Source organism: Phyllostomus hastatus, unplaced genomic scaffold (assembly GCF_019186645.2).
Source record: "Phyllostomus hastatus isolate PE091 unplaced genomic scaffold, TTU_PhHast_1.1 phas_contig_159, whole genome shotgun sequence".
In the NCBI taxonomy this organism is placed as follows: Eukaryota; Metazoa; Chordata; class Mammalia; order Chiroptera; family Phyllostomidae; genus Phyllostomus; species Phyllostomus hastatus.
In genome coordinates this window covers 22,334,153-22,356,593 of record NW_025333640.1, presented here as the reverse complement: position 1 = coordinate 22,356,593, position 22,441 = coordinate 22,334,153, and the positions used below count along the sequence as shown (strand labels likewise).

General features: G+C 39.5%; 2 protein-coding genes and 1 long non-coding RNA gene across 5 annotated transcripts in view; 2 read left to right on the top strand and 1 right to left on the bottom strand.

The window, feature by feature from the left end:
• Positions 1-418: 418 nt before the first annotated feature.
• LOC123813647 lies at positions 419-16,884 on the top strand. The gene is made up of 3 exons (XR_006784795.1): positions 419-557; positions 4,864-5,044; positions 16,717-16,884. It is a non-coding gene; the product is annotated as an uncharacterized LOC123813647 (long non-coding RNA).
• Positions 9,119-20,866, bottom strand: TIGD4 (tigger transposable element derived 4). The gene is made up of 3 exons (XM_045830765.1): positions 20,766-20,866; positions 12,473-12,560; positions 9,119-12,298 (listed from the first exon to the last, which is right to left on the bottom strand). The coding sequence occupies exon 3, from the start codon at positions 11,791-11,793 to the stop codon at positions 10,255-10,257; it is 1,539 nt and encodes a 512-aa protein (XP_045686721.1). The 5' UTR covers positions 11,794-12,298; positions 12,473-12,560; positions 20,766-20,866; the 3' UTR covers positions 9,119-10,254.
• A 305-nt stretch (positions 20,867-21,171) lies between these two features.
• Positions 21,172-22,441, top strand: part of ARFIP1 (ADP ribosylation factor interacting protein 1) — a 79,578-nt gene continuing 78,308 nt past the window's right edge. For all 3 annotated transcript variants that reach the window (XM_045831656.1, XM_045831657.1, XM_045831655.1), the window contains exon 1: positions 21,172-21,404. The gene's annotated coding sequence lies outside the window, so the exon portion shown is untranslated. The remainder of the gene's footprint in view (positions 21,405-22,441) is intronic.

Sequence of the window (22,441 nt, the reverse complement as noted above, 5' to 3'; positions counted from 1 at the left end):
CTTTAAACAATACCTAGCTTTCGGGTAGACTAGTTACTTCTTTTCCAGTGGCATTGGAAATGTTTTATTCCAAGTAGGATGGTAATTCCCCATAAGGCCATTTGAGAGCACTGGCCTAACATAATTCAAGCTGCCCCACACAAAACCACACCTGAAAACAGTGAGTTAGGAGAACCCTGTTAATTATTCAACCTGTACTTCTTCATTACCTATTATAGTCATAGATATTTGTAGAGAAGTGGCAGGGAGGAAATCACAAATGCTAATATGAGACTTGAAATCTATCTTACTGTTTTCGTAAAGATGCGTGTCTTATAGTACGACCTTCCTATGTGTTCCATATGTGCATATAGACTCTTCCTTCCCAGGTTTTGATTCATATTATTAGCATGAAGGAAGTGATTTCACCACCATGGGAGGGAGTGTGTGCTGGGAGGAGAGGGGTGTATTACACGGATCCTAAGTGAGCTCAGTTCAGGTCTGTTTCTACGTTCAGGAATGGGAAGATTCCACCGTCTCAAGAGGTGCTCACTGCCCTTCTCCTGGGCAGTTAAAAGGTAGGTTGCTTACATAAGGAACTGGATAAGATCTGCTAAGGTTGTGGGTCTAGGACTGGAATCTTTTCTGCAAGGCAGTCGCCAAGCAAAGTACTGGCTGCTGTCAAAGTGAGAGTCCCCTGGGAGAGCTGTCAGGCGGTGTGGGTGGGGGGCGGGGGGCTGCAGCTGATGCAGCCCCAGGCCCAGGCAACGCACGTTGTCCCTTCTGGTGCTCATTCCGGGTCGGGGGCACTGGGCCATCTGCAGAGCCAACTCAGCTCCCAAAGTTCTTGGACCTTCCAACAATGTTCCCCTCAGTGACCTTGGCCGTAATCTTCCTCGTTAGTGTGTGACCCCTGTGATCTCCACTCTCAGGGCCTTTCTTTCTTTTTCTTCTCACACCTTGGAGGGAATCGTTTTTCAGCTGGACAGGAAACCCTGCTTTCCCCAAACTCAACTTTCTAACATTTTGTCTGTGTTCCAAATCCCATTATTCTGCTATGGTCCCAGCTTTGGAAAGCAAAGGTGAACAGGACTCACTTTCTTCCTACACTGTTTTTCTTACAAATAGGATAGTTCATGCTTGCCTAGCCCAAACTATAGGCCATCCTTGCAAGGCCTGGCCTCCCCTGACCTCATCACACTTGTCCCTGTTCTCGATGTTTTTTTTCTGTTCCTTAACTGATTCATGTTCTTCCCCTCTCGGACGGAGCATCTGTGCAGGATGGTGTCCTTTTATCTCCCCTGCCTGGTTAACTTCTATTTACCATTCAAACCTCAGGTCTCAGCTCCTGATGCTTCTTTAGTGACTCCTGCCCTGACCTTGAGACTAGGTCAGATTCCCACTTTATATGATTTTATAGAAGCAGGTACTACTCTTTCACAGGGTGGTTTGTGTCATCATGGAGTCATGTCTGCCTCCCCCTCTGGACTGCCAGTTCCATGAAGGCAGGGACTTTGTTTCACTCTCACCATTAAACCCCTAGTGCCTAGGATAGTGAGTGATACAGGCTCTCATAGAGTAGAGTCATTTTTTTTTCACTACAATATTTAGAGTCATTAGGCTTGAGTCAATTCTATTTGGAAAACCCTGAATTAAAAAGGTAAGATAAATCTGGACCTGTGAGGATTTCTCTAACTGAATAATGGAACTTGGCAGATATTGATCAAATTTGGAAGAAAAAGACTCAAAGGTGAAATTCCACAGCTAAGTATAAGTTGATGTTGTGAAAAAGTTATTAGTCTCAGAGTAGACTTAAATTGTACATACTACATACAGTCCAGGAATGAAGAAATACACTTTTAAAAAAAATTAAACTCTATATAACCACAACCCTCCATTTCCATTCAGTACAGAAAAACAACAAACAGTATTTCCACTTAAATATAACTATCATTTGGTTTAAAACAATTTCTTCTTGTAATTATTCAGTCATTGTGGGAATTAAACTTTCTCCAGCATTACCTGTGGGTGTAGGTGCAGCAACCTGTTACGAATAGAAAAGGCATTATGAAACAGTAAACTAGTCAATATATAGTGGTTACTTCCCCTATAGGAAAAATAAGATTAGACAGATTCTTGCCTCATGCTACACACAAAATAAATCTAAATAGGAAAACAAAACTTGTAAACTAGTAGAAGAGAATACAGAAGAATATTTCATGGCCTTCAGGTAGGGACATGAAGAAAATAATTAGTATAAATAAAAGAAATAGAGTTAAGTGATCTCTGTCTGTGAATGATTACAAAATGATCTGGATAGAAAACATACTCCAGTTACTAATAAGAAACTTTGGTGATGTGACTAGAAACGAAACAGTCAAAAATCACTTACTTGCCTCTACACTAGTAGTAAGAAGAAAAAGGGAAAATACTCCACTTGCAGTAGCAACTAAACCATAAAATATTTAGGAATGAATTAAGAAGGTAAAGGATACATATGGTAATCTGAAACAAATGTGATAATATCAACATTAATTATGTAAATTGGTAAATGTATTGCATATGCTTTCCTATACTTTTTAATTTAAAATTTAAAATTTAAAGTGTGTCAAATTAATGATTATTCTCCTGTGATACTACACATGAGCCTTCTTTTTCCACATTTATCATTGGCTGATTTTACAATAATTGTAAGAAATGAAAGTGGTGGCTGTACATGGACTTGAGCGTTTTTATTAGTTGCTTGTGTTCCCTTACTTTTTGATAAGCAATCATTACATGAACAGTATGAAATTCTCTTAGACATTCACTCGAGAGTGGAGGGCTGAGGCAAACACCTCTCTACAAACCCCTCCAAGAGTTGAGAGGTACAACTCTGGATCTTTGCGGGGAGTTGTCCCTCAATGGGGCAGGTAGAGACATGAAAACGCCTTGCATCTCTATGCTGAGTTATCTCTTTTGCAATACAGAAAATAAGGGGTGGTACCAGCCAGTAACACAAACAATGACTTTGCGTTCACAACAAGGACAGTTTAGTGGCATACAAAGAGGAAGTTAGGGGAAAACAAAGGTCTGGTCTTAATTCCTACTACAACACGACCAAACTTTTCATTGACTTCTTTATTCAACAACCTGCTTGTATTTAATAGGTACTATCAGGGAGCTATAAAGTGTTTATACAACGGTTCTACCTTAAAAAAATAAATAAATAAAACAACCCACCACCTCGTTAGGATTTAACAGCTAAGAAAAAAATAAAAGTGCAGTGAATCCTATCCTCTCCATTTTTCTTCCTGACACACTTGCTGAGACTTCTCTGATCAAGGAAGCTGGCTTCTTTGGACTTAAATTGGGCTAATGCATGAAGACCAACATGTCATTCATAGTACGTTAAACCAGCAAGGCTAGTTTTTCCCCAGTTCAAAACTATGCTATAGTTCCTATTTTACTTGGCAAGAAAGTTTGTAGTTTTCGTAGTGACGGTAAAGATGTTCAACAAAGAGAATCACCAGAGGAGGAGATTTTAGTTCCAGAATTTGAGGCCAAATTTAGAAAACAATCACTTCAGTTCAGACAAGAAAATTTGCATATACACCCATGTAAAAGAAGTTTTAAAAAAAAGTTTGGACTCTGACACTTCATTCAAACACGTATATTTAAAATCAATCCTCTAAAACATTCAACTAATATTCAGCCTTTTTATTTTGAGCTATTATTGGAGTGCAATCTTTTATCTGCATTCTGAAACATGAAAACTCTGAAAAGCTTTTTGTGAGCCATTTGGTGGCAAAAGCTGACCTGATGTGAACTTATTTGACAATAAGCCTATGAAACTGTTCAGCTATTTAGATCCTTTACACATCTGAGTTCATGTGAATGTCTCCTGCAAAAACATTAATGTTTCTTTGTGCAGTGCTGCCCTGGTTGCCTCTGGGGGTATTATGTAATTAGAGTACACACATACAGTTATCTTATTCAAATCTGAGAAACTCTGAATTCTGAACATGCTCCCGGAATTCTGGATAAGGGACAGTAGAAGTGTATTCAGCACAACAAATGTCCTTGGTATGTTCGTTTTGTTAGGTGAAATGTATACCTCTGTTTAAGTCAGACTTTCTGGATTTGAATTCCAGTTCTGTCATTTGTCAGCTTTACCCATACTTAAATTTCCTCAGCAGTAAAATGGGCGTGATGACAGTTGAAGTTATTCTGAGAATTAAGTGAGGTAACACATGCAAAACAGAACAGTGTCTGGTAATTAACATTCAATACATGTCAGCTATAATGATGAATGTATTAATTTATATTCCTGACAACAGTGCACCTAGCTCTCTATGCTCTTGCCTGTTATCATTCTCTATAATCTTATCTACTGTGATAGACCCCCCAAAGATATCTTTGTTTTGCTTGCATTTCTTTGATTTCTAGTGATGTTGAAAACATTTTCATGCTTTCAGTATTTTTATTCTTAATGGTTTTCTTACTGCTTTTTAAAAGATCTTCCCTATTAAAATATTGAAATATTTGCATTTAAATATATTTTCCTAGCATTTGCAAATTTCTTTCCTTTCGCTCCCTCTCCTTTTTTCCTCCCTCCCTCCCTCCCTCCTTCCCTTCCTCCCTTCCTTCCAGAGTTGAATGCCTTTAGGATTCATTTTGATGACTCAAAAAAATATCCTATAGTTAGCCAGTTATCCCAATACCAATTATTGAATAACTCACATATTTAACCACTGATTAAAAACTGTTTTGTTCTTTCATATCAAATTTATTGTTTTTCTAGACCTCATATATTATTCCTTTGATGACCTATTAATTCTCTTTTATATTTTATTTATTTATTTATTTAATCCTCACCTGAGGATATTTTTTCATTGCTTTTAGAGAGGAAGGGGGGAAGGAAAGAGAGAAACACCAATGTGAGAAATGTGGACCAGTTGCCTCTTGTACATGCCTCGAGTGGGGACCAAACCCTCAACCTAGGCATGTGCCCTGACCAGGAACTGAACCTGCAACCTTTTGGTTTATGGGACGATGCTCTAAATAACTGAGCTGCACCTACCAGGTAATTCTCTTTGTTATACCATATTGTTTAAACTTCTGTTAAATCAAATAGTACTTGTTTTCCTAAAAATTTTTAGATATTGATACATAGTATTTATTCTTCTAGGTCAAAATCAGACTTTGCAAAATTTTCGACAAATCTGCATTAGGATTTTGATTGGGATTAAGGTGGAGGAAAGATATATTTCAATATTGAGTCTTCCCACTTATTCAAGGACATTGTATATTTCTACATTGCTTGTTGTTTCATAAACTTTAAAGTCCTTCCTAATAACCGTAGCTGATTAACACATTCTGAAATAGGCATTCCCTTTTAGTTTGTAGCAACTGAATTAATATGTGAATATCTTTATTGGTACTAGGTAGTTGTTATGAACTGGGTGTTTTTGTTCTCTTGAAAAATTCACGTTGAAGCTGTAACTCCAGCCCCCCCACCCCCCCTCCCTGATACGTGCTCACCGGCCTGCAGTGAGCATGGAACACTGTGGATGGCCCGCCGAAACACGAGAAAAACATACACAGAGACAACCAGGTCCTGTGAGGAAACAGGGACAGAACGGCCACTCTCTCTAGTGGAGAGCTTCCCTAAGGGAGAGCACCTCGTTCCCCTGCTTGAGCAGGCTTTTTATTGGGTTCATTTGCACAGGAATTCAGGTAAAGCTCATTACTCATTGCCAGGAAGTAAGGATCAAATAACAAGGAACTCTGAGGGCCTATTCTGAGTCAGGGTCAAAGAGCTGTAAAAAAACTTAAAGGAACAAACTTACTTCTTCCTTGGACCCTTATCATTCAATTGAGAGCATTCTAAACAAAGCAGGTTTCATAGGACTTTACACATTCTTTCTTAGGCCTGATCACTTCGGGAACCCGCCCTTTCCAGCACAGGGCGGCACCACCCTGTCATTGTTTCAAGCTTAGGTGGAGCAAGGGAACTAAGGCAACCAAGAGATTAGGAGATTTTCTCGCAGACAATGAGGACTCAGGCTATGTCAAAGCCAAGGGGCAAGGGTTCTTCACCCCCTTTTGCTGTAGCCCCCAAAGTCCTTCCTTGGGGGCCTCCCACGTGATCATGTGTCTTAGGTGGTTCCCCCCTTGGGGAATCTTACCCGTCATTGGCTAACCGCCAAGCATGGGGGGGCAGTTATAGATGAAGTAAAAGGAGCAGAAGTGGTTCTCCTGCCAGGGAGATAAGCCTGTCTCCTTGGTAGCTTACGGTTCCAAGGTCATTCCCTTAGCCTTAGCCTTGGGGGGGGGTTACAGCTTCTGATACCAGGCAGGGCGGTTCCCAACACCTCCCCCCAGTATGATGGTGTTTGATTCAGAGATAGGGCCTTTGGGAGCGAATTAGGATTAGAGAGGCCAGAGGGTGAAGTCTCTACGGTGGGATTCGTGCTCTTTTAAGACAAGACACTGGGACAGCCTGGTCTCTCTGTCTCCCCCTCCTTCTCTGTACTGCACAAAGAAGAAGTCATGTGCCTATCTACAAACCGAGGGGAGAAAGAAGAGCCCTCACTGCAAACTGACCATGCTGGTACCCTGATCTCAGAAATCAGCCTCCAGAACTATTAGAAAACAAATGTCTGTTGTTTAAGCCACTCGGTCTACATGGTATTTTGTGTTTGGTTATGGCAGCCCAAGCAGACTACTACAGGAGTGTTTGTATTACTTCATCTTCCCCCATACCCTGGATTACCATTGGCCTCACGGCCCAAGGAAATAGTGCAACTGAATGAAATAATGTCCTTACAGAAAGGGCTCCTTTGTGATGAGTACTAATTTTATTGAATTGCTTTGCACAAGGATCAATTCAAGACAAATGAAGACTTTTGAGTCACTTATTCCCTATTCAAAATGAATACATTTTTAGTTCTACAGATAAATTGCATATTTCTAGAAATGTTGACTTCCCTAATTTATCACACAGAAGAATGCCAAGAAAATTTGTCATTGAAGTTTAGTGACCACAGTGTTAATACTCAGGCATATCTGGAAGTAGTAACAAAAGCACCTTTCCAGTCATTCCTTATAGTTGTGAAATTTTTTAGAATTTGCTAAATGTGTTAATATGCAAAATATTCTTTCCCCAAAAGAAATTCAAGTGAAGTGTCCGTCTCATTTTATGGATGGAGCAAACAGTTCAGAGAAATGAAATGTTTTTTTGCAAGGTAGCATAAAACTAGGACTGAATTTAATGTATTCCATTGAATGAAATTATTTTCTGAGAACTTACTGGGTGCATACTATGGCTCCACCCTAGGCCTTTACCTCCTGTGGTTATAGGAACTTTCAGCAACTGGTGTAGTTTCTTGGCTGCCTTTTGCTACCCCATCCTTAGCTCAGGTTAGCTCTTGGTGCCCGAAAAGACCTGCCTGCCACTGGATTCTGAACCTGCGGGCAGATGAGTGGTGATGCCTCCCCTAAGGGGCAAATTTCTCTCTGCCAGTGTCTATAAAGCGGCTACTGGGACAGTAATTGAAAAGGGTATCTCTTGACATCTGAAGTGTTTGCTTGGGAAGCTCTCCTTCAACTCTTCCCTCCCCCAGTTCATACCCCCACCAATTATTCTGCTTTGTACACAGTAAAAGGGATGTCTGACATCTGTTTTTAGGTCAAAACGAGAGGATGGACAGGCAGCATGAAACCCACAGGCCTTGATTTACTCAGTGTCCTACTTTATCCTGAACCAAACCTTTCACTCACAGTTCAGTTTAGTCATTGGCAGTGAATCAATGTCCCAAGTTCAACATAAGATACTTTGTTCCATGAAGTAGAGAGAGGCAAAAACACAGTCAGAACAACAGGAATTTATAAGGCAAGAAACTATGAAAATAATACCACATTTAACTAGGGAACAGGTGAATTGTAAGTCAAGTTGTTTTTTGAAAAGACACGTGGCACTCAGTCCCAACTTGTATTGACCGCATAAACCAGGAGCAAGGTATGCAGTGCGATTTTCTATGTCCTGGACAAGTGAATTTTTTAAATGTTTTGTTCTGAAAGTTATTTAAATCTACATATCTTGTGAATTTAACACAAAAGTTCACAACATTAGCAACTTAAAGTTTATCTTTGAATTTAAATCCGCAGGTATCTTTTTCTTATTCTTTATACAGCAACCTTGTCTTACTTGATCATCTTTAGATTCATTATGCCCCAGAAATTTAAAAGAAATCATATCCTATATGGGACAAGGGAATAGATGCTTCTAGCACTTTGAAAATATTAAAGTTGTTTTAAATATTTTCAATTGGACTCCACTGGAACCTGTGTGTTAGAATGGTACAGCATTACCAAATCCCAGATATCCCAGTATTTCATTATTAATAGTGCTCCCGGGACAGATCTTGCGCTGGAGCCACCAGCACAGACCCAGCATGCTCTCTGAAATACTTCGCCCTCAGGCTCCTAAATTCAAAGGAAAAATACTAAAATTTTTTTTTACAGAGTACAGGAAAAAAGCATAAAGGTCTATAGATAGAATAACACAGGACTATGTGACAGGGAATTACTGCATTTTAGTTTGGGATCTGAGATTTTAACCAAATAATTTGGTACTTTCAGATTTTAATTTCCTCATCTGTAAAAATGAAGATAATAATTCTTATGTCATATGGTATCTGGAATGATTAGAATGGAAATATTTCATACCCAAATGCTATGAATTGGAAAAAGCAGGGAAACAATTGTTGAGGACTCAAAACGCAACAGGCACTACTGCTACAGCTATGAGGAGCCACTGCAGGTCCACGATTCTGCCGCACTAAACATTTAAATCAAGTCATTAATAAGAATACTTTTAATTCAATTTAAATAATCCATATTTCACTCTAAAAGAAACTCTCTTAGTTTTAATACATTTTTAAGCCTCGCTATTATAAAATCTCAAAAGCAGAGTAAATCAACAGTGGAAAATAAAAACACTTTCTATAAATATTTCCTTCCAAATATGTCTTTTGTTGTCACACTAATAATAATTCATATTAAAAATAATCTGAATAACATTTTACATTGTTTCAAAATACTTTTCAAATGGAACCCTGAATTAGCTCTAAGTTAAATAAGCATACAATTTATAATTTAAAAATAGAAAAGTTTGACACATTGTTATATTTCTACTATTTAAAGACTTTTATAGATGAAGAGTAAATAATTTTATACAATATTTTTAAACATTCTGTTGACAAAGCTTCCTCAAACAGATTTTTAATCCAAAATATCACTATGGGGGTGGAGGGAGGGATTAAATACATTAGAATACGCTGAAAGGACAACTCAGTCTTTCCTAAAAATAAAATTCAGTAAAATCAAGAAAACAATTAAATATTACAGATTATAAGCTTCAGCTGTTATGTGGTTCTTCGAAAACTAAGAATCACATAAGTTATTTTTTTTTCTAGTAACAGCATATGTAACCTTCGTATTTACTTTTAAGAGTAGTCTTATTAAAATATAAATATCTTAAGAGTTTAATAAATGTTTCAATAATGTACTTTGCTATTAGACATACATATAAGTATTTAGGAAGAATCCATAGCATCTTCTGGTTATACATTTAAGGAATCTGACAAGGTCATAGTCTTTTGTTTGACCTTATGTAGAAATAACTTGAACATAGTTAAGACAAATTTGAAATCATTTTGGTGTATAATTGGGTAAGATTTTATTTTTAGTAGTTTTTTATAATTTTATATTAGGAGGATTAGCTAGTTGTGAGAAAAATTAAGTAATTTAAAATTAATACTTGATACTTAAGAGTCTAGTTATATGTGGCATATATGTATTAAAATCAAATAACTAAGCAATAATAGATATTTTGTTTCTCAGGTGAGGTAGATAAATTAAAATATTCTGGAACATAATCTGAACATTAAAAAAAGGAAATAGCAATCACCGATTCAACCTGTATAAATCAGACAGCTGGAGAATTTTTTTATTTTTAGCATATATACCATATCTCTCAAGTACAAGGCCTCTGACAACATTTCTACTTTCCAAAAGCTTGCTAATTTGAAATTCAAGTTTTTCATTTACTTAATGATCATTTAATCTACCTAGGGAATTTTTCTACTCAGATCAAAGACATCTGCAAATAAACCAAAGACTAGTAATTTTTCATTTGTTATGTTTAAGTGGTATTTTCCCTTTTTATACCTCATATAGTAAAATACAGCAGGTAAAGCTATTGCTCTTCAGATGTTATATAATAAATAATTACTTAGATGACAAAGAGTTAATAAAAATTTCAAGGTCTGCTAAAGAATTATGAAGCTCATCATTCATATCTTGACTTCTAAGAAAAATTTTAAGAGTATCTAAAGCAGTTACTGCCTCGGTTTTTGATGGTAAAGGGAGTTCAGTTCCCAGAGATCCACCGTCATCCTCCTCATCAGAAACATAAAATCCAGTTTCGTCTGATTCACTGTCTTTGGTCCATACCTCGTCACCATTCGGTGCTGCTTCACACGTCTCCAGATCATCGTCCAGCGCAGCATACTCTTCTATAGATAAGCCTTCGGGAAATTCCACTCCTGCTGCCTGGGCGTGGGCAACCAAATCGAGGCCAGTGTCAGTCTCTGCATTTGTCTTGTCGCTTTCTCCCTGTTGAGATTTGAATCCTGCCTCTTCATAGCTCTTGACAATGGTCTCAGGGGTTACAGCCCTCCAACAGAGATGCAAGGTATCCACTGCATCTAGCAGGGAAAATGTAAATTCTTTGCTGCCTTCAACAGAACTTAAAAATTTCTTGATAAGACAATGTCGATATTTGATTTTAAGGCTTTTAATAACACCTTGTTTCATAGCTATAAATTTGGAAGACAAACATGATGGGAAAAATGCTAACTCAATGGACTTTAGGTCCTTGACCTCTGGATGTGCAGGAAAAGAATCAACAAAAATTACTACTCTTCGTTGCTGGGCTTGAAATTTCTCATCAAGCTTCCGCATCCACTGTTCAAATACATCTGAGGTCATCCATGCCATTTTGTTAGCTTCATAATACACAGGCAATGATTTTATACCTTTGAAACAATGTGGATTTCTGTTTTTCCCAATGATAAGCAAAGGAAGTTTCTCTGAGCCATCCATGTTTGTCCCAACCACCAGAGTTATTCTGTCTTTGCATAACTTTCCAATTGAGCATGTTTCTCCTTTAAATGCAAATGTATTTGTAGGCAACATTCGATAAAGCAGCCCAGTCTCTTTTATATTAAAAACATTTTTAGGATGATAATCGTTTAAATAATAAGGAAGTACATTTTGGTGCCAAACAGTTGAAGGGTCTGCTGATACACCTGTAGCTTCCACAGGTTGAGCTCTGAATACTAAGCCATACCTGGATTTAAAGCGATCCAGCCATCCATTACTGCACTTAAAATCATTATGTCCCAGTTTCTGGGCAAAATCATTAGCTTTTAGACGCAACATTGGACCATTAACTGGCACATTTAGACACTGAGCAATTCGATACCACCTCATTAATGCCTCTTCCAGATCTGTGTAGAAAGCAGTTCTCAGTCTTTTTCTCTTTGGATCAAATCTCAGAGATTCAAAAGCTTCTAGAACTTTGTCTTTATTCTTCATAATAGAAGACAAAGAATTTTTCTTTATTCCATATTCAGCTGCAATCTCTGCTTTTTTCTTGCCACTTTCTACTGCATTTATGATGTCAATCTTTTCTTCAATGGATAGACTTTTCTTTTTTTTCACTGTTACAGGCAGAGTTGAGGCATCTGCAGAAGCTTCTGCCATCTCACCCAGTGCTTATCCAGAGATTTCTCCTCTTCCTGGGGTTTGTTTCTTTAATTAAGTTGCTTTTCCAGTGTGACACCAATTGCTGCCCTTTCTCCCACTTCATATATTAAAAAGTTAGTACTAAGTCTTATTCCTTAGGAAATTGATGACTAAATATATAGTATTCAATAATTTAGAAGAGAAACTTCCTTCCCAAGACCTTGTGCAGCACAGTTTATAGTCTATTCAGAGTTCCAGAAGTAAGCGAAAATAGAAATCTCATTATGTCAGAGCTGTCCAGTCCTGCTGATGTATTTTTGGAACTTCAGTCCTTTAAGATGATCCATTTTATCCATTCGGGCATTAAACCTCCTGTTAATTCTTCACAAAAGGCCTCAGAGATAAGAGCAAATAACATTCAGAAATTTTTATGCAAAATGTTACCCTTTAATTTCCAAGTCTCTTCAGGGCAGAGAAGAAAACAGTGGAATCCTTCTAGGGCTTGACCGCATATCTTCTGTCTCTTGAAAATGTAAAAAAACAAAAAAACAAAAAATAAACCCCAGCATTTTTAGCAATGATATGTCAAATGAATATCAAAAAGAATATTTATACTAATTAGTTATGCTTTTAATACTAAAAAAGAATGGGAGCGCATTTCTGAAAACACAATAACCAAAGCAGAAGAAATGCTTACCTTCGGAAGGGCCTCTGTATAAAGCTCTTTAGCTCTGCTCTGTCATTTGAATTTTCACTTGCCTTTGCATGGTTTGTAATATATACTTCTGAAATAAACCAGACAAATTTAATCTGTTTTGAAAATGTGTGCTTACCAAAATTAAAGAACTAAAAATGATGCTGGATGTATCTTTGGTAGCTATTTTTTACATGCAGTCACAGACTGCCCCCTCTGACTTCTCTAAAAGAAAAACACAGTCAGACAGCAGTCACGAGGTCCAACTTTTAATAGCACACGGGAGATGGTGTCTCCTTTATCGGAATCTGGTCGAAATCGCAGCACTAGGCCCTGGCTGGGGAGCTCCGCTGGTTAAGCGTTGCCCTGATACACCAAGGTTGCAGGTTTGATCTCTGCTCAGGGCACCTACAAGCAGCAATCAATGAAAGCATCAATAAGTCAAACAACAAAACTGATGGGGGTTTTTTTTCCTCTCTCTCTTTCCCTTTCTCTCTCTAAAAGCAATAAATAAAAACTTAAAAAAAGAAAATGCTTCATTAAAAATCAAATCAAGTGATTTCATTAGTTTAAGAATCTAAATCTTATTCTATCTAAATGTGTGAAAACCTAACTTTATTTTATTGATTTGACACATTAGCCAGATGCACAGAGGCCAGGCAAACTTGACAATGCATAGGAGTAAACAAATTGTTAAGAGGACAATGCAGAAAAAGACCTAGACTAAGAATAAAAGGACAGTGACCATGGGTCTTAACCTCCTCATTTCCTTACCTGAAAAATAAAGGGCCTGCCATAGTGTAAAGATACGGGCTTTGGGCCTAGGCGCACCTGAGTTGACAGGTGACTCTGCCACTTAGTACTTATGAGATCCTGGGTGGTTTACTTAACCATTTGACCTCAGTTTTCTTATTTGTAAAATAGGGGTTAACTACAGTACCTGCCTCAAAGGGTTATTGCACATTCAATGAGATTCCATGAGAGCATGTAAAGCACTGAGCAGAATATTTAGCACCTTACAAGGTGTTCAATGAATGTTTGGTGATGATATCCTCATTCTCATCCTCTCTCTAATGTCCCTTTTGTTAGGTCAGTATATAAAATTCTGGAATTTTACTGTGCAGGGGTCAGCAAAAGTAAGTTTACAGTTTATTCTTATATCATCACTTATTATTGTATTATTTGTTTGTATTACTTGTCTTTTTCCATACAAACAACTATAAGCCGACCTTTGCCCACCCCTGTATATACTAAAAGCAAAGTCTCTTAAACCAGACTGTACCGAATCTACAGGGTTCAGGCCTACTGCAGACCCAGGCAGCAAACTAATTTGACATGTGGGTGTTACTGCTGTGTGAAATCGTGTGGGTGCTCCATCCCTCTAGCTTTTTTCTCTGTCATCCTGGATTTCAAGATGACACATAATTTTCTTTTTACACAAAATTTATTTTTAAAATTGTTGTGAAAATTCTTCTGCCTTTGTTGTCCAAATCAAAAAAGGAATTTTTGTCATAGGAATTACATCCAGTAAGGAAGCTTGCTGTTGTTATTGCAAGAAAGGTTTTAATAATAATTATGAGAACCTAGGCTTTAATTTCCAAACTGCTTTACTTCCTATATTCCAAACAACTCAGGAGGAAGGTGCAAGAGGATTTCAAAACTCATACAGTTATAATGGGCTCGAGTGCAGTCTGGAATCCAGGCTCTGTCTCATGTCAAGTCAGCCATGCTTTTCACTATGTCACAGTGTCCCTGAGTCACACTGGGGTAGCCTCCTCTGATAACAGTTACACATCCCATGCCCCCAGCACCAAGCCCAGTCGGCATTTCCAATGCCTATCCAAACCGAACGACAACCACAAAGGGCAATATCAGACCCCACAGAACAGGCCATTGTGAGTTCTGTGAACACAAATAACCACCGAGGGAAGGATATGACCATTCAACTAAAAAACAAGTACTAATATATGGGATATCCCGTACATTTTTGTGCAATTTCCTACAAATCTACAATTATTTCAAAATAAAAATTTAAAAATATCTTGCTCTTATTAGGAAGACACCAACCTTCAGAAACTGAGGTAGCAAGAACCAACTTTTAAGAAAGACAAAACCAAGGAAAACTACTCTTCAATCTGCCAACTTCACTCTCACTTTTCTTTTGTCCTTCCTTTTTCTTTCTGCCTTATTTCATTTGTCAGAAAGAAACCCTACTATCCCCATTACAAGGATTACAGAAAAAGTAACTTGAATTTCCTCCCTTATACCATCTCAAATGAAGCAATATAATATATATATAATCGAAGGCTACTGGTTATCTTGATCAATTCAATAAGTGATATGTTTAGGGAGATATTGATTATTTTTTCTTATAAGTAATAGTATGTATTTCCTTCCAAAACAGTAGTCAAAGCTACAATATTCCCTGGTAAGATACAATATATCTTTATTACTGAAATAACCACATGTCTAATGCTAAATTGGAGAAGCTAGACTTTTTCCCTAGAAAAGAATAAGGCACCTAGTGCCTAATCAATGAAGCTGACATTTTGCATTCTCCCACAATATTACATCTGAGAGAATGGCAGCAGCAAATATTTCTCAGAATTATTCATTCTCTCAGTTAGGCTCATTAATCATTCTACCCCTTGAAAATATTACAGCAGAGAAGTGCTGTATTACCCATTAGAGCCTATTTTCTCTTTGTGAACAATGGAGCTAACTAAAGAAAACAATGGTCAATTCTACTGGTAATAATAGAATTGTAAATCTCCTTTCAAAATAGGAGATACCTTTTTGGTTTTGGTTTTTGCCTGTCGGAATGGTAGTATCTAGTGTTCTCTTGGATGCTGTAACATAGGTTATTGGGAGGCATATAAATTGGTACAAAGCTCATGGAGGGCAAATTAGCAACAGGATACAAAAACCTTAACAATGCACGTAACTTTTATTCAGCAAGTCCATTACCTAGGATTTTCCCCCCAAATAATTATAGATATAAAAATAATCAAGTTTACAAATGTATTCATTTTTGATTGTTGCATAACAAAATTACCACACATATAGTGCTTAAAACAAGAGTCATTTATTATCTCACAGTTCTGTGGGTCCAGAAGTCCAGTGGGCTCAACTGGGTCCTCTGCTTAGGATCTCACAAGGCAGAAATCCAGATGTCAGTCATGCGGGACTCTTATCTGGAGGCTCTGGGGAGTACACTGGCTTCCGAGCTCATTCAGGTTATTTGCAGACTTCAGCTCTTTGTGGCTGTAGGACTGATGTCCCTGGTTTTTTGTTGGCTGTCAGCAGAGACTGCTCTCAGCTCCTGGAGGCCTCTGTTAGGGGCTTGCCTGTGGCCTTCTTCATTTCAGCAACAGAGAACCTTCCTCATGTCAAATCTCGCTCACATTTCCAATCTCTCTGACTTCCTCTGCTGCCACCAACAGGAGAAAACTCTCTGCTCTTTAAAGGCCCATGTAATCAGTGCAGGCGCACCCAGATTAGTTCCCCTTTGATGAACTCAAAGTCAACTGATTAGTAACCTTAATTACTGTCTTTTGCCGTGTAAATGGTGCATTTTTTTGCCCAAATTTTTGAGGGAAAAATAAGGATGCATATTATACATGGGTATAATGATTAATACCATGAGTAACAATAATCCCATGTATACTGTGCACAGAAACATGAGTGTGTATTATACATGGCAAAATACGGTATATCTGCAAAATCCTTTTTGAATGTAATGTAACATAATCATGGGAATGATATCCTCTCACATTCACAAGGGAGGGAATTATACAAGGTGAGGATCATTGGGAATCATCTTAGAATTCTGCCACACTATAATATTCCTCAGTTATTTTATAATTACAGACAAGATTGGAAATAACCTAAATGTGCAACCAAAAGTATTACATAAATAAATTAAGGAAAATCTATATGCTGAAATACTACTGAGCCACTACACATTATTTGATGATATGAGGAAAATTTAATGCTTTATTAAGTGAAAGAAGCAAAATACAAAACTGTATACCAACAGATACAACAGATACTGAAAGTGACATAAGGCCAGGGGCTCATGGCTGTTCCTAGAGAGCTTGGTACCAACAAAAAAAGGTTCTCACTAATGATATGTTAAACAAATGAAGAAAAAATATATACACATAGAAAAAAGGCAACTAAAATGTTAAATGTTAACTCTAGGTAATGGAATTACGAATAACTTCAGTTTTTTTTTCCCTTTGTAGTTAAAACCATGTCTACTCTTATGTTCTACTCATTCTACTGTTCAAGGGCTTCTTTAAATGTTCCATTAATCAACTGGGACTCAAATCAACAATGTGGACCAGAAGGAAGAAATAGACATTCAACTGGAACAGAATGAAGAAACAGAATGAAAAAAACAGAGAGGCTTAGGAACCTCCAGGACAACTTTAAGCACTCCAACATCCAAATCATAGGGGCGCCAGAAGGCGAAGAGGAAGAGTAAGATACTGAAAACTTATTTGAAAACATAATGAAGGAGAACTTCCCCAATCTGGCAAAGGAAATAGACTTTCAGGAAGTCCAGGAAGCTTAGAGAGTCCCAAAGAAGTTGGACCAAGGAAGCACAGAGCAAGGCACATTATAATTATATTACCCAAGATTAAAGATAAGGCGAGAGTCTTAAAAGCAGCAAGAGAAAAGGAGACAGTTACCTAAAAAGGAGTTCCCATTAGACTATCAGCTGATTTCTCAAAAGAAACCTTGTAGGCAAGAAGGGGCTGGAAAGAAGTATTCAAAGTAATGAAAAGCAAGGACCTATATCCAAGATTACTCTGTCCAGCAGAGCTATCATTTAGAATGGAAGGACAAATAAAGTGCTTCCCAGAGAAGGTCAAGTTAAAGGAGTTCGTCATCACCAAGCCCCTATTATAGGAAATGTTAAAGGAACTTACCTAAGAAAAAGAATAAGATCAAAACTATGAACAGTAAGATGGCAACAAACTCACAACTATCAACAACTGAACTTTAAAAAAAAAACAAAAATAAACTAAGCAAACAACTAGAACAGGAACAGAACCACAGAAATGGAGATCACATGGAGGGTTATCAGTGGGAAGGAGGAGGGAGAGAATGGGGAAAAAGGTACAGGGAATAAGAAGCATAAATTGTAGGCACAAAATAGACAGGGTGAGGTTAAGAATAGTATGGGAAATGTAGAAGCCAAAGAACTTATATGTACAACCCATGGACATGAACTAAGGTGGGGGAATGCTGGTGGGACTGGGGGTTGCAAGGTGGAGGGGGATAGAGGGGGGGAAATGGGACAACTGCATTAACATAATCAATAAAATATATTTTTAGAAGTGTTCCATTAATCAGTATCCTCTAATAAAGAATTTGTTTCCAGAGAATTACACTGTGCAATCAGTAACTACATATTTTTCCATAAAAAGGGAACTGTTAATAAAGTGATGAAATTATTACATTACCAGAATTCCCCTAAAAAAGATCTGAAGATAGTACCTCTTTCTTTTCTGTTGAGGAAATAATATTGATAAGTAGTATACAGTATTCAAAATCTAAGGCAAAGAAACAAGGTTACATTCATATTTACTTCATTCATAAAGGAATAATAGCAATAACCTTTAACCTGTTGCCTCTTTCCTTCTGGTCAATAAATGAAAGGTAGGCTGCCAGAGTTCCTCACAAGCTAAATGAATAAATGGTACCTGGTTTTTGGAAAGCTGAATAATAGCCAATAATAGTACAAAGGTAAATAAGTAGAAAATCCCCCTGTCATAAGCATACACAGCAGGCAGCTATTCCCTTTTTTTTTCTCTCTCCAAACATTGCCAACTGAGAGAAAAATAGTTGTCATCTATTCTTCCTGAAAACTGGCAAGTAGAATTCCCGAAGCTCTAGGGGAAAGGGGGGAGAGAGATGAGGGAGGGAGGGAGGGAGAGAGGGAAGGAAGGAAGGAGGGGGGAGAGAAAGAGAGAAAGAAAGAGAAAGAAAAGAAAAAAAAAGAAAAGAAAAAAGAAAGAGGAGGGAGGCAGGGAAGTGGTTAAGGAAGAAATAAAGGAAAAAAGGAAGAAAGGAGGGAGGAGCCCTGGCTGACATAGCTCAGTGGATTGAGGGTGGGCTGGGAACCAAAGTATCACAGGTTCAATTCCCAGCCAGGGCACAGGCCTGGGTTGCAGGCCATAGCCCCCAGCAACCGCACATTGATGTTTCTCTGTTTCTCTCTCTCTCTCTCTTTCTCTCTCTCTCTCCCTCCCTCCCTTCCCTCTCTTAAAAAAAAAAAGAAAGGAGGGAGGAAAGAAAGAGGAAGGGAAAAATGTTTCCATCTAAGCAAAAAGAAAGAGGAAGGGAAAAAATGTCTCCATCTAAGCAGGGCTACATTTAAAATAAGGTCTTTCTGGTAGTATGAAAAACTCCCCAAAGAAGGTACATAGACTGTCACTGTTTTCCATCACCAGCTGAAGCAGCTTCCAGTGTTTTCTTCAAGCCAACCTGCCTTCTAATTCCTCTTGGAGCAGGAGAAATCATTGGTAAGATTAATCCTGTACATAGCCTTGCACAGCATTACGCTATGTATGAGGACTAATTATACACAGGGCCAGAATCACACTAGACTAAAAAGTACCTGACATGAAGAATAACACCTTCACCAAGTAGAAGTTAGCATTAGTTTCAAATGGGTTCAAGTCCATCAGAATCTCTATCAAAACCATTAGCAGCTTCCAAGGACACCATCCAGCTAAGGAAAAATAACTAGAACAAGTGGCCATCTTTCTAACATACGAAAAACCTCTCAGTGTAACAGACTAATAGACTAACTATAACGCAGCTACACGACCCCAAACTCAAGACAACTAGCAGGAATCCTTAGGGTACCAGCCAGCTCAAAACAGTTAAGTACATGTCACTCAAGAACCGCCAGCACTGCCTTGCACCTCCTCCTCCTGGTCACCCTTTTGGGACTTCAGAACACTTGTACTTAGCTACCAAATTCCGTTTGGTTTCTATACAGTAAGAGCAGGAATTATTCTAATTGGGATCCTTTTCTTATAACTGAGAAGACTAACAAGATGGCTTTGAACAAAAAAGTCCAGAGTAAGCTATAGAACTTAAGTTACAGTTTGAGTGAACTGGCATATATTTGCTTTCCTTTTAAGAACAGAGCTATGTAAGATAAGAGTCCTTTACGTACAAATTTATGTTTTAGAATTTCAGCACTGTTTTTTGCCAGAGGAGGTGTCCTGGAGATTTCAGAACATGAATATATATATATATATATATTTTTTTTTTTTACCTTTGAAACATTTTTAGTGTCATGGGTATTTACTATTCATGGATATGGGGAAGATAACTGTGCAGGGATATATTGTACTGTTCACTGTGTTGAAACTCCCTAGAAATTTGAAGAGGCAGAGTCTGCCTTTGGGCACTTATGAAATAAGTTACGAAATACATCTTGTTAGTGAATGTGACAAGGAAAGGCAGGTGAGAAATATGGTCTAAAGAAGGATAAATCCCACGGAGTGCACTGTTACGTTTCGCCTTTCCACAAGTGAAATGGGGGTTAAAAAAAAAAAAGAAAGAAAGAAAAAGAAAAAAAGTGGCCACGGCTGTCAAAGGAAAAGCAGTCCAGAACCTTGAAGGGAGACGTGTGTGGGCGAGCCAACTCTGTGTACAGTATGTAAGAGCTTCACGAATGTCTAGCACCATTGCGAGGTCATACATTCCCTCTAGTCAGCGCTGGAGCTAGGGAGAGTATCCCGAGTCCAGTTTGGGGCCTCAATTTAGGAAACTACAAAGGGATCTAAGAGAAGGGATTGTTGCGCGGTTTCTGCAGACGGGGCAATGATCTTATGTAAAGGGCAAACAAAGAAAGGAGAAATCAGTTGTATGCGTAAAGAAAGAGAAGCAGGAAAGAGCAATATCGGGAATCCACTGTCAGCGAGGGAGCAGTGCAGAAACTGATCACAAAGACAGAGCAAGTAACAAGAATACAGGGATGGGGGGCGTGGGTGGTCTGGTCTTCCTGAAAGGCGTGAGCGTGAGTGACGTAGCGGGAGGGGGCTCTCCAGGCACTGAAGAAGCGGGGCGGGGGCGGGGCCGGGGGGTGAGGCGCCTGCATCCCACCTGTTCTCTAACCCCGCATTCCCTCCACCCTCCCACCCTCCGCGGGACTGGAACAACCTCCGTACTCTCCCGCAGCTGAGAAAGAAGCTTCGGCTTTCCGGTGATTTGCTGATTTGCGTGGCGGTGAGCTACGTCCACTTCCACCCTCCCGCCACCAGCTCACCGTCTGTTGGGAGAGATGCCTAACGCGTGAAGCTGGGGTGTGTGAGTGAGAAAGAAGAATGCCGAGGACTCCCGGAGACCTCCGACCACTCAAGATCAGGCCCGCGCGCCCTTCCGCAAGCTCCCAGCTCTGGCCAGTGCCTCGGAACCCTCGCACACACCCCTCTGTGATCCCGCAGCAGTCAGAAAATTACCAGGGCAACGGCACCAGCAAAGCCCCGGATGTGGTTGCTAAGGCCGCAGCGAAAGGGGCGGGGCCAGCCTCCGGGAGAGGGGCGGAGGGTCTCTTGGGAGACGCGCTGGCACCATAGAGACGTGGCCGGCTCTACGAGATTGAGGGAGAGGACGTCCAGAGCCAAGGACAGCGTTACTTCCGGTTTCTTCACTTCCGGCTCCGCTGTTCGCGTCGTAGGCCGGGTTGGGAGGTCCCCTGTCTGTGTCCTCGTCGGTTGGTCAGTGAGAGGCTGTGACAGCTGCATTAGCTTCCCGCCCCCGAGAAGCCGAGGTGCCTGGGGGGAGGGGAAGAAGGAAAAGGCCCAGGTCGCGTTTCCGCTCACTCCTTCCCAGGGTTAAGATCTTTCCGGAGAGCAGTGGCAAGGATCTTCCTCGACGTGAGAGCTGCCAGGTTCCCAGCAGACAGGTGAGGGCGGAGCTGGCCCACCTGGAAGCAGGCGGAGGAAGGCTAGTCTGAGTGGTGGCTGTGGCGGACACGTTGCCTTTGGGGTTCCGGACATGCACAGGACACTTCTATGCTTAGTCTTTGGCATGTTTGCCCAAGTGTTCAGTTTTTGGTTTCTGCCCTTTCATTCCTCCAGTCCTCCCTGAGTGTGTCCCCCGAAGTAGCTGGGTGAAGAGGGACGCCTGGCCCTTACAGGGCGGCACCCTCTTGGCTTTGCATGCATTGGGTGGGAAGAGGGGTTGCAGGATCCAGGTCTTTCTCAATTAAGTCTCAGAGTGGGCCACCTTCAGGCTTGGTGTCCATCCTTTAAGTCTCTTCTCTCCCTGCATCCCCCACTTCCTTTCTCCCTCAGTGCGAGACGGGAGACAGTGATAGTCCCTCCGAGAGTTTCTCCGGGCAGTAGTGCAGGAGAAGCCTTGCTTATGAAATGTCCCAAGCCCGACTGCTCGTGGGAACGTCCAAGAAATGCTGGAGTTTGGGAGGGAGGTTGTGCTGTCGTTCCTCTTTGCCAAGTTACTGCTGTTTACGTGTCTAGGAAAAGGAGAGATTTTTTTTAAAGAACTGTTTCTAGATGCTTTTTCCTTTTACTTTATTGTTACTTCCTTTTTTTGTTCTTATCTTTCTCCAGCATTTTGATCTCAAAAAGTGTGTAGTTTACATTTCCTGCAAATCCTTTAGCCACCTCCCTTTTTAGGATTTCTGTTCCCGTGCCTTAGTCATCTCCTAAAGTATATACTTTCTCTAACTTGGTTCTTATTTGATAAGGAAAAGTGGAAGATATGCAAGACTTTTCATAAACTTGTGCTTTGACCTGCAAGGGTGTGTTCACGTTTATCGCTTAATTAACTTCATTGGCATGGAAATGGGCACCAGAACCGGTTACTTTAAATGAGTCTTGTGTTAAGGTTGCAGGAATTGGCCATGGCATTGCTGCTCTCTCAGAGTGATTACAACACACTATATGTTAGTACTGTTTTAATCCACTTTTTTTCCCCGTT